This window comes from Sebastes fasciatus, chromosome 1 (genome assembly GCF_043250625.1).
Source record: "Sebastes fasciatus isolate fSebFas1 chromosome 1, fSebFas1.pri, whole genome shotgun sequence".
NCBI classification, from domain to species: Eukaryota; Metazoa; Chordata; class Actinopteri; order Perciformes; family Sebastidae; genus Sebastes; species Sebastes fasciatus.
In genome coordinates this window covers 8,616,226-8,628,569 of record NC_133795.1, presented here as the reverse complement: position 1 = coordinate 8,628,569, position 12,344 = coordinate 8,616,226, and the positions used below count along the sequence as shown (strand labels likewise).

General features: G+C 41.9%; 1 protein-coding gene across 4 annotated transcripts in view; it reads left to right on the top strand.

Annotated features, from left to right (window-relative positions):
• The window catches only part of tafa1b (TAFA chemokine like family member 1b), a 158,341-nt gene extending 147,605 nt beyond the window's left edge, over window positions 1-10,736 (top strand). The window contains exons 4-5 of one of the 4 annotated variants that reach the window (XR_012591456.1): window positions 2,227-2,318; window positions 9,369-10,734. Coding sequence is in view for 1 of the 4 variants with exons in the window: in XM_074615953.1 (XP_074472054.1) it covers window positions 9,369-9,386 (18 nt within the window). In the remaining 3 variants the exon portion in view is untranslated. Of the gene's footprint in view, window positions 1-2,226; window positions 2,319-4,692; window positions 5,851-9,368 lie in introns of those variants that run through there. The other 3 variants (XR_012591428.1, XR_012591438.1, XM_074615953.1) reach the window with 3 other exon arrangements.
• Window positions 10,737-12,344: the final 1,608 nt, after the last annotated feature.

Below are 12,344 nucleotides of genomic sequence, written 5' to 3'. Positions count from 1 at the left end.
CAAACAGGTGGGCTCTGCCTCAGGCCACACTCCTCTCAGAGATAAACTTAACTGCCACTCTGCTTCTCCACTGCCTTCCGGCTCTGTAAACTGACTGCGAATGCGCCATGCAAAAATAATGAAGGGAGTTAAGTCCTCGAAGCCAGCAGTCCAGCACTCTGTGACAGGTTGATCACCCGATTTGTATTCATTTAATTGACTCCCCCTCCCCACCTGCTCGCGATAAGCAAACCCCCGTCTTCTCTTAGTCCTCGGTGACAATGACTTTGAATGGAAGCAGAGACTAATGTGATGATAGGGGACAGCCAGTGAAGGTTAGACCACACAGGGCTTCCCGAGGTTGTTCTGCAGATTTATACGTCAGCAGATAGACATAAAGCTTTCACTGGACCACTTCACAGCCACCACAGGTCCAAAATGTTCACAAAAGAAGTTGATCGAATGGAGCGTTGCCCTCCTGTCAAGGTAAGGCGTAGTGCTTGGTTCACTCTAAAGAATGCATCTCTAATTCTCAATTCAGTCCTTTGCACAATTTGAAAAAAGTAAAGTAAGCTGTCTTTATAGAACAGATTATTTTATTTACAGCCCTGTCTCCTAAAAATTACTTTCCCGTACAACAAAACTGCATTGTGAATTACGTTTCAAGGGGACGTTTTTGTCGTCGAGGATTACATTTGTATTTGACTTATCAAAAATACATTTCTAATGACAGAGAAGAGAAGGGTGGTGGATGGGTCAAACAAGCACATGACTTCCACCCAGGAGACCACTGTTTGTTAAGGGAAAAAATTGTTACAGCATAGACACAGACATCAAGTATTGATCTGTTATTATATAACCTATTAACCTCTTAACAATCGCCCGACGGCCCGAAGGCGGGGTCTGACTGCGATTCTGTCTTTCATGGATTGTAGTGGGCTCAGTCTTAAAACAAGAGTGAAGATTCTGGGATCATGTGAAACTAGAAAACCTAAGTAATCGATTGGTACCAACCAGGAAGAAAGCTCAATAACGCTCCAAAGTAAGGCTAAATTTTAAAGAGGAAAAACTGGCCATTTTCAAACCTCTGACCTCTGACCTCAAGATTTGTGAATGAAAGCTCTGACGTGAACAGAGTGAAAACTGTATATTAGATAAAAACAGATGTTGACAAACTGCATAACTTGCAGTTGAAAAAAGACAATAAATCAAATATACCTTATCACAATACTCAGCATATCACAAAATGTTTAAAATCGCAATAAAATCGTATCGTGACTAAAGTATCATAATAATATCATATCGTGGGGCCTCTGGTGATTTCCACCCCTACTGTTAAGGGATGCACCGATACCGCTAACGGACTGTATATCGGGGCCAATATGGACTCATATAGCTGGATCTGGTATCGGTGACAATGGGGCCGATCTATTCAATTCAATTCTATGTTTATATACTATCAACATTATATATGAAATTTTAATTCCCGTTTACGTTTTGACCAATTTGTTGCTGCATTAAAAAGTTTCTGATGTACAATTCATTATTTTAATAATAAATAACAATTCAGTACATTTATATCTATGTATTTATTTGTTACATTTTATTTTACAAAATTAAGAAAAACATGTTTAAGTCAAGCCTGATATTGCCTTACACATAAAAGAATGATCCCAGTCACTTCCATACAGTGAGCCATACAGCTTATCAATTAAACACGGGTATCGGATCGGTACTCGGTATCGGCCGATACCCAAAGCCCAGGTATCGCTATCAGTATCGGGACTGAAAAAGTCGGATCGGTGCATCCCTACTACTGCTGTGTTCCATATGAAACCAAAAATCAACGTTCACTTAGCTTAAATAACGTAACAAACAGTCAAACCATGATGATTTTTACTAAACCTAACCAACGGAGTACTTTTTCTTGCGTTTTTTGTTTGTTTCAATTTACAACGTTAACCACGTGTTTAAAATTGCAACCGTAATCTGGGAGAAACATAATTGAGAATGCAGTTTAATTGTATGGGAACGTCATTTTGTAGGAGGCATGGTTGTTTATTTATTCTCTCGAGAGACATTAATCCACATTGTACATTTCTACACACAAATGGAGGAGGAGCATTAATACGTATCTCTGAGTAACATATTATAAAACCATAAGAGAAGAGGGCCAAAAGGTCAGGCCGGAAGCTGCTTTTCTACCCAATACACACGTGTCCTTTTTTCTTGACCCTCTCTTTGCAGAACACCCAGCCATACTCCCCTTTTTAGCTTCCGGAAGCAAAATGCAGAGGATGGGTCAACAGAAATTGAGCTGCATTCTTGCTTCTGTAAAGGTTAGTCCTTTTCTCAAAGCTGTTCTTTGTTTTTTGTTTTCCCGTCTCTCTCTCTCTCTCTCTCTCTCTCTCTCTCTCTCACTCTCATCACTGTAATGCACTTGAGTGTCGGGCGGTAGGAGCGGGACCAACTCATGTTCAATGACTTCTCATTAACCCAAATACTCAGTGCGAAATAATCAAGTGTGTGTTTACATGCTGTGCATGATTAGGCAGGCGTGACACAAATACTGAACGCACCGCCACCCACTGTAAATATTTATCACCGAGCGCAGGCGGCGCACGCATGAATAAAAAGTAAGTTTTCATATAAACGGTTGCACGTGTGCTCAAATATATCCGTCAGTACATCGACGGGTAAACATGCGTGTACTGTAGCAGCACACTCATGCAGTACTGTAGAAACACACACACACACTCAGTGCCAGGTCCAGCCCTTAGCAGAACCCCGCTGTCTGTGAACAGTGTAATGGCAGGATCAGTCGCACTTCCTTTCATTGCCTCCTTTGTTCCATGTCCTGTTTTCGCTATCGGCAACTGTGTGGGCTTGATTACAGTGCCTCACACCGCTCTGCCAATCCCATTAGTCACTAATCTGTGACATGCTACTTGCTCCTCTCTGTGTGTGTTGTGTATGAACTCACGTGTTTGATGTGTTTGATATGTCTGTGTGCGTGTGTGTGTGTGTGCGGGCAGGCCTCTTCCCCTTTCCGTTGTGTGGCTTCTTATCAGAGGCCACTTGATATCCTGATCCTCCTCTGAGGGTCTTGTTGAAGCGGCTATCAGTGCACAGCATAGCCCACGGGCTACATGAAAGGCCTTTCATCCTGCACTCTGCTCTCTTCTTTTTCTTTTTTTAATCAACATTCCTCATTCACCTGCCTCTCAGGCCAAATTGCCTCATTTGTATATTTTTACCGTCACAAGCCAGCAAGCACACAACGCAGCATTGTTTGTTTGTTTTTTTATTCTCCGCCATTTTATAAAGTGCGCCGGGGATGACGTATTTTTGTAGGCCAACCAGGAAGTTAGCATCGCATTGGGTTCCCTCAACAAAAAGCCAATGTGATTTTTCTATTAGGCTTTGGATTATTGCAGAAAATAAGCTCTGTGGCAAATTCACGTTTATGATACTTAAGCGCGGGCCACACAGGGAACCTCAGCAGCGTGTGGCGTTTCGGTGTTCGGCATATTAACAGGTTAGAGCAGCCACACTGCCAGCGTGAGCAGCGTGAGCAGCGTGAGCAGCGTGAGCAGCGTGAGCAGAACTTCTCAGCTCTTTCGAGATTCGAGGTCTCGCCTATTTTAAACGGTGAGCCGCCCGCAGTTCACAGCAACAACAGACAGTGAAAGTGATCTTTTGACAGTATATTGACATCATACCAGCAACATTACTACAGTTTCAATGTCTATATCTGTAAAATATGTCATGGACATGAAAAAAAGTAAAGATTTATTGTTAAATCAACACTTCCTGCTTCCATTTAAAAATAAAAGCGCTCTAGCGTTTTTCTGTGGACAGGATTCCTTCATTTGTTAACACAGGATAGTGTTGTAGGAGATGCAGTGACTTACACGGTTCCATGAATGAATAAAGTATGGGGTTTTAATTGAGGATTATTACTATTATTTATAATTGAGCATGCGCTTCTTCCATTTTTTCTGTCTGAAATAAATATAAATGACATTTATAATGAAATGAAATGGCCATTATGAAAGGCAAACTCAATGTAGAAAGAAAGGGCTGGCAGCAGCAGCAGCAGCACAGCACCAATGTGGACGTCACACGCGTGAGACACACAGCAGTTCAGCAAGGCAGCCGTCACGTACTGCTCATGCGGGCAGTGTGTCCCTGCCGTCACACGTTTTGTTCAACAAGATAATCTCCATGAATGAACACCACTTTTATGACTTTTGAAGTGTGAATGCAATCGCCAGAAGTAAAAAGCTAATGCCAGGCTATGAAGAAACTACACCACGGTCGCATGAACGAGGCTGTAAAGGCGGGCAAGTCGGCGTGATGACGACGTATTTCATATCATAGAACAAAACGTTAAAATCTCTTAAAGTTGTGTTAACCACAGACCTTATTTCAGGCATCTAACTAAAAACCCATTGACTTCCAGATGATGGAACCAGAATTGCTACAATGCTAACTCATTCCCTGGTTTTAGGACTCATTCCTGTAGCGCTCTATTTCACCTGCAGGTTCTCATTTTGCTCTGAAAAGTGTCAGCGTAGCACGATGAGGCACACACACATGTTCACCAGCAAACAGATTTCATCTCAATAAATTGGCATGAAAAGTAAGAAGCCAAAGCAAAGCCAGTGCCTGACACCCGTGTTTCTTCTTTTCTTTCTTTATGTCTTTCAGAGAGGGAGCCCTTCATTGCCTGTTCTGTAGCAGCAGACAAGGCAGGCCCTTTTGTTTGTGGAAGTCACAGTGAGAGCGAGACGGGGCGGGAGCTCGCCCACCATAGATCTGCGTTACCCGCTCCACTCGCTAAATAGACCAATCCATCGCTGCTCCCTCCAAACAATTACACACCTTAAAAGAGACAGGCAGAATGAGAGGGGATGTAATGAAAACATCTTTTGTCCCATTCATTCTTCTCCCCTGCTTTTGATAATAGTGAGAGGAATGATGTTGATTTCATAACCCCTCTGTTAGTGTGCTAGATTGAATATGAATTTGTCATCAAGGCGGGAATGTGGCAATACAACCCTCGATGAATTTTAATGGCTTTTTTTAAGTTATTTTACACTGCAACATAACTCATGTACAGTAGTTGTTTTAACTGTATAAGGACACAGCAGCTCTACTACGTAATTCAGATTAGTGAGCATCAAACTCAAGTGGACACACCATCTTTCACATTTTGCCGTGTGTGTCCCATTCAGCTGGTCCAACATGATTTACATGCTGTTCAGAGACCCACGTGTCCTTTTATTAAAAGGAGCGGAGGGCACTTTTTCAAGCAAACTAGCACACTGTGACAGGATGTAGCCCATCTGTGAGACAGTTTCAGAGCAAAAGTGACCTGCCGGCAGACGCATCGCCATCTAATTTGTCAAATCGGGAGACCGCACTCCGCAGTCGATCAAAATGAACTCGGCGAGCGACCATGCCACATACAGTTCAACTCCGCCGAGAAATCATCTGCCTCCATCGCTGTGCTTGACAACACCTCTCCTCCTCCTTCACTCCTGTATAAAGTCACCATGATGATAAACATAAAAGCATAGACAAATGGTAAAGTAGTGTGTCGTTTGAGATAATAAAATACTTTTTTTTTCTTTAAAGTATGAAGTCATGAGCTGCTGGGAATGGCCAGATTGTCATTCTTATGGCATTTTATACAACTTTAGGGGGAGGAGGAGTGCTACTGATTAATTTACACCCATTTTCTTTTTCCATTGTCAATGTCACATTAAATGGATCTTGATGTATTTTGTTGTCTGGAGTCTTCTGTTTTTAGAGGGTGCTCTTTAGTGCTGTTTGAAGAGGGTTTCTCTGCTGGCATGATTGATTTGTTCGGCACTAAACAAGAAAAGGGGGAAAGGGTAGGCTGTGTTTGCACTAAATTATTTTGCTAAGGCAGTTGTCCTTGGCTCCTTTTACTAACTGAAGTCTGAGTAAATTGCAATTTAATGCGGCCGGCAAATTAGAATGCGGCCGGCTTAGTTGCCAGCAAAGACTGGGATAGGCAGGAAATCCTTGAGCAATCCGCTGCTACCTGCTGCACCGTTCATTTGAAGAGACAGAGGACAAAAAAAAACAGAGGGCACTTATAGTCTCACACACACACACACACACACACACACACACACACACACACACACACACACACAGCATTTGCATACAACCCCTCTTCTCCCACTAACAAACCTCCGGTGGATTGTGTCTGAGGTAGAGAGTGAGCCGTAACGTGTAACCTGTTACTGCTCTTGTTCTGACAGAGGTCATCCCACATTTCTGATATGTCGTCGTACAGTAGATGATACAGATGCAAATGCCGGACAGATGAGCCCGGAGGATTACTGTGTTTAAGCATCATGGGGAGGAAAAAAGGAGTGAATCTGTGCAAAGAAAGACACTGTGAAAAGACCTGGAGGTGAAATCAACATGTGAAAGCTATTTAGAGCACACACCCAGAGAGGAACAGCTGCAGCGCAACTACCTATAGGCGTGATGCATTCAGCAAGGGAGAATACGTCAGTACTGCTAAGTGTTCCTTTAACACAGCGCTGGGAGACAGCTCATTTTGACATCTTTCTTAACAAGTCATTTGGTCCTCAAAAAAGATTTTTCTTCAAAAATACATCTGCCAATGGTGTTCCACTTATTATTAGTGATGCTTCCCTTGTTTCAGGAACTTTCTAGCATCCGTATCCTCAAACGAGATAGATCTACAAAGTACTCAGCACATTCCTTTGCAAAAACTGTGCAATCCTGTGCATGTGTTATTTTAGAAACAGGATATGTTTGAAGATTATTAATCTGCATCAGGATCTGGATTTGCATCAAAATACAAGGTGTAACAAACAATTAGAGCAGTGAATCTTAAAGTGAGAAGGTTTCAGATTAATTCATTTGATTTATAAATGAAAATAATAATAAAATAATTAATAAATTAAATAAATTATATATTTTTTATTATTTACAAAAGGCTTCATAGTTCAACGAATAATTTTTCACTTTTCAAATCTATATGAATCTGCAAAAATGTTTAATACATATTTTCTAATATCTTTCTAATATATTTCTCTTGTATTGTTCTTTCAAATAAATAAAAGTATAGAAGTGTAAAAAATAGGCTACGTCAAATTGTTCCAAGGGACATACATGAGGGGGTCCCCGGTATATTCTGTGTCTTGTCCTCGGCTGAAAAAAAAATTGAGAACCTCTGAATTAGGGGACACATTTTTAATTCAAGTAAATGCAGACGTTCGTGTGAAAATGGTAAAATTTCTAGATCTGCACCAACAAATAATACCTGGTCTGTGACCTACAACCAAACTTAACTCCTTTACAAAGACATCAAACGTCTTTGAAATCTTTTAAAAGCTTTTTGAGATCGGTCCTGCTGACAAACAGGACTGAAAACTAGGATGCACGATATCTATCAGGCCGATAACGGAAAATGTATATTATTATGTATTATTCTGAGAATGAAATTATAGCCAATAAATTATCGGCTGATGATACAAAGCGAGATTGCTTTCACTGACTTAAAAAGTGCAGCATCTAAACATCCGATACAGTAGGTGGCGGTATGTACTTTAAAGTTGGTTTGTGATCCACCAACAAACACAGAAAAGAAGAAGAAAAACAAGCGCAGCACGCTGACTAGGGAGCCAAATATGCCGTCCCCGATGTGGATGTTTTTCAAAGTTTCAGAGGAAGACAACACAATTGCAATTTGCAATACAAGTTTTTTGATGCACTTCACTAAAAAAAATAATTAACTTTTGAAGAGTCAGAACTCTTCTTTGTTTTTGTTGTGTTGTGTTCAGTCAGAGCTGTGGAATATGAAATCATTAATTTTTGCTCACTACATCTAAGCATTTCTTACCCCCAGATGTGCATAAACTACAGGTTATGAACTTTAAAATACAAAAATGTAAAATTATCGGTTATCTTATCGGTACTGGCCATCGGTTGTCGGTATTGGCTGAAAAAAAATACATATCGTGCATCCTTACTGAAAACATGCTCACCTTGAAGAAAGAGAAAAGTCTGCAAATGACACTTGATCCTAGAAAATACTTTATTAATTTTCATTAAAAACTGGTGAAACAAGTGCAAAGAAACAGCTTTATGACCAAAACAACTCGCTAAAAATTAAGACTTTTTGTAGCGTATCAAATGATTCTGTCAAATCAAACACTATCTCCCAACAATATAACTACACTGCGTTATGTTTTCAGACTTGACGCTAAATTAAACCCAAATTAAAATGCCTGAGAGTCTGCTGCTTCTCTGATTGTTCTCTGAAGCATATTCTCAAAATAACACACAAAATACGGTAGTTGAATTATACAGGTGCACATAATTCTACCCACAGAAAATGGTCTTTAAAATCACTCTCTTGCCAGCATGTTCAACATATTGGAGCTCTGAGATCCTCTATGTGCTACGGCTCACAGAGTCCCAAGCAGCACCCTTCACAATCAAATCCACACACCTGGCTACCACCTGCCAAGCCTGCTGGAAATGTCATGGCTGTATTTCTTAGTTGAACAGGATTATGGGATTTCTAATTGGCCCCACGGTGTGCTGGGAACTTCGTATTTCTTAGCTGTAAAATATTAAAGCAGTAAAATAACTGCGCTGAAAGTGAGGTAAAGAAATATTCTGTAAAACGTGAGCATGCTTTTGCTGCATAGACGGTCATAAGGGGGCAATGAACTCGACCGTTGTAGACGTCGTGCACACCGTTTTTATTCAGGCTGAGCAGAATGCTGAAAAGCGGGACATTCAATAGCAGTCTCAAGGTTGCACAATGTACCATTTGAATGTGTCCAGGTCTGCAACTCAGGCTGAATAAGAGTCCCTGAACCAGAGTCACACAGAAACAGCTCAGACACCACAGTGGGAGCCCAGAATACCGTCATTCTATCGGGTTGAAGGGAAAATCCTCAGCTGTGATTGGTTTGAAGGTGCAAAGAAGGGGAGTGGATGTGGCTAAAATGGTTTGAGATGAAGTCAAAAATATCAATTTGTGAATCAGACATACGCAGCATGGAAACACACTAGGGGTTTTTCGCACAAAGAGCTTTCCTGATATATCCCGGTATACCTATAAATTGCCAAACACACCTCCATTTTTCGTTTCCACTCGTATAAGCTGTCTGTTTTTAGTAGCAGCGGGAACCGGGAGGTGAGACTGTGCAAAGCCTCCACAGTTCAAAAGACTCCCCCCTTGTTTTTGAAACACGCGAACGGAGCAATTCCTCTGGGTGTAATCCTCGCACACTTGTATGCCTTTGTTCTATCTAAGTGTATGTGTGTTTTCTCTCCTCTCCTCTTCCTCCTCTGTGTTGCAGATTCATTCCAGGACCTAACAGAGAGCTCACCATTGCAGGGCTGCGTGCCAGGCTCTTCCCTTCATCTACCCTTTCTCTTCCCGCCGAACGGACTAAAACTATTACATCCACGTCTACTGACTGGATTACCTGGGACCACAGAAAGGATATCCACCCAGATAAAACAGCTTTGCTCGCGTGGTGCCAAGGATTTGAAACCAGACTAATCCCCTGTTTGATCAATGAGCCCCATGTTGGTGACTCTCCTCTTCCACACAGCTGTGGCCAGTTTCCGACCTACTCTCTCTCTCCGTTTCCCCCCCCCAGACACACTCTGTCTCCCGCTCAAAAACTGAAACAGCTTAGCAGGGGTTATTTAGAGGTTGTTAAAACATTATTTGAAGACATTCGCCCCTGCCTGAAGGTAAACCGGTTTAGGAGCTTACATGGACCTGAACATATGGGATCCACAGAACTGAGGGGCAAAAGGAGGGAAATTACCTTGATATCCTTGTGTTTCTGTGTGGAAGGCTATTGTGTTTGACTCGCTGCCGCAGCTGGACGGCCTTTGCTGGTTGAAAAACACTGGACTTTCAGTGACGGAGACCACTAGCAGCCTATAATGAGTTAATGAAGAGTCCTCATGGCCTCACCTTCATCCTTCACGATGGACATTTTGACTTTTATTCGTGGGCATGCCCGATGTAAATCCATGAGCACTTCTTTTTCTTTGTATGTAAGATAATTTGTGTATATATACATATATAAATACATCACATATAAGACGACAGATCCAAGAAGCTGAAGAATATATTTAAGACTCTATTAGGAGCTCGAGCCCCCCCGGTGGATTATTGACCAGCCACTGAATATAAGAGGCCCAATACGTGTGTGTGTGTGTGTGTGTATAGGACTATGCTTGCTTTGGAAAAAGCCACAAACAGAGTCATAAAAATAAAGTATTGGTCACTTTTCGTCATTCAGCAATGTCCTTGGTTAAGCCAGAAAATGCTTGTAGTTTCTGTAAAGATGAGGAAAACACTGTATAGAACTGCCTCACAGAAGAAAGCAGCACTAACAACAACCCCTGAGCTTTCCACTCAGATACAGTAGGGACACGGAACAGCAGCCGGACCATAATCGGACAGTTAGTGTCTATTTCTGCTGTAGAAAAGTGGTCATGGACGACTGTGTCTGTCGTGTAGATCTCCCGCTCACACACCGGAGAGAGATGATTTATTCCAAATGACAGTGAGAAAGTATAGTCACAATGGAGAAACATACAGTTATCCCCCCCAGTAGATATAAGTACATTACAGGACAGCCTTATGAGAAATAAAAATGGTTTTCTATACTGATATGCTGTCTCCCATTCCTTCATATTGTAACTGATACTGTGAAAAATATTCCTCTTATGACAATTTGATATGTTGTAATATGTGGGTGGAAGACCTTGTCAGACTTTCATTTAAATGATATGTTAACATTGTGAACGGAGTTTTTGCTTGAGCAAACAAGCAATCAACAACAGCGCGAGGCGAGTGTGAAAATGACTCACGGGCAGACGAACACACACACACACACACACACACATGCAGTAAACACACAAACGAATCTGTGATGCTTCATTTATACAATTCCCTTTGTGGCGCCGAGGATTTATCAGAACAGCACATTCAATTCATTCGTGCAATTAGAATAAAGATTTCCAATATCGTGGCAGGCGAAATTCCAGATGATTTTCAATATCAACCTCCTCTCTCGGGTGATATGAGATTCATTTCTTCTCCCGGTGGACGCGCTAGTGTACATTCATCATTTAGGAATTTGGCTAGTTTCATGGAGCCCCGGCGCCTCACTGAGCAGTCACAGAAGGTATGAAAAAGACAGACACATCAATCTCCCAGCGGTCTTGCCAGAATCGGGAAGGAATATGCAAAGGGAGAGCGAGCGAGAGCGTGTTTTTTCCTCCTCAATGAGCCGTTCCCGTCTTTGTTTTCTCACATCTAATAGGATTCACTGTCCTGCAGTCTTATTGAACTTGTGCGAAAGAAAATGAGTCAGGGAATGAGTTTGTGTGAGTGTATGAAAGTGTCTCTGGGTGCTTTTTGTCGCTGTAAATGAATGTGAGTGTATGTGTGTCTGTTTTACTATGCTTGTGTATGTATTTTTAGGGTACCCAGAGTCTGTGAGACAGGCGTCCCGCAACGACACACTGTGAAGATTATCCTCCAATTCAGTGCTTGTGTAGAAAATCAAGGGATTTCTCCCTCTCTACTTATGCAAGTTCTAAGTGGATTTTTTGCTTAAAAGGTGCTTAGGGATCAGAAATGGAAAAGGTGCTTTTTCTTATTCTCTTTTATGCACTCCTTAGCTCTCTCCAGAAATGATGGAGTCTTGCTGTGGAGGGAGGTCCTGCTCCATTTTAGGCAGAGCAGAAAGGAACACAGCATGAATAGATAACAGGGGCCGAGTCCTCCTCCCTCTCCGCGGTGCTGCGCAATCTCAAAAGAGAGACATCCATCAAGTCCTGCCGACCTCCCACCGAGACACAGAGACAGCCGCGTCCACATCACGCTGGACGGCTAATCAACGCCTGACAGCAAGGACAACCTTTTTCATACAGCCAAGAAGATGACGTGTGCCGAAGATGTCTGACTGTGTTGTGTTTATAAAACTTGCATTAGTAACTTCCAAGGGTATCTCAAGTGAAATGCAAACTTTTGCCCGGCGTAGAAGCTAAATGCTTGGTTGCTTTTAGGAGCTTTTAGTGGGAGCCTCCACTCCTCTTTGACACCACTTCCTCATCTTTGCACTTTATCGCATTCATAATCAGTTTGCATAGAAAACTATAATCTGTGGAAAGGGCACCTTCCTTACCTGTGGGGGCTTTGCGGCCTATAATTATAGTCATTATGTGGCATGAGTCACTGTGAATGTCGCCTTTACAATTAACATTCACTGGAGATGGACAACTAAGAGCATCTCAAAATCATC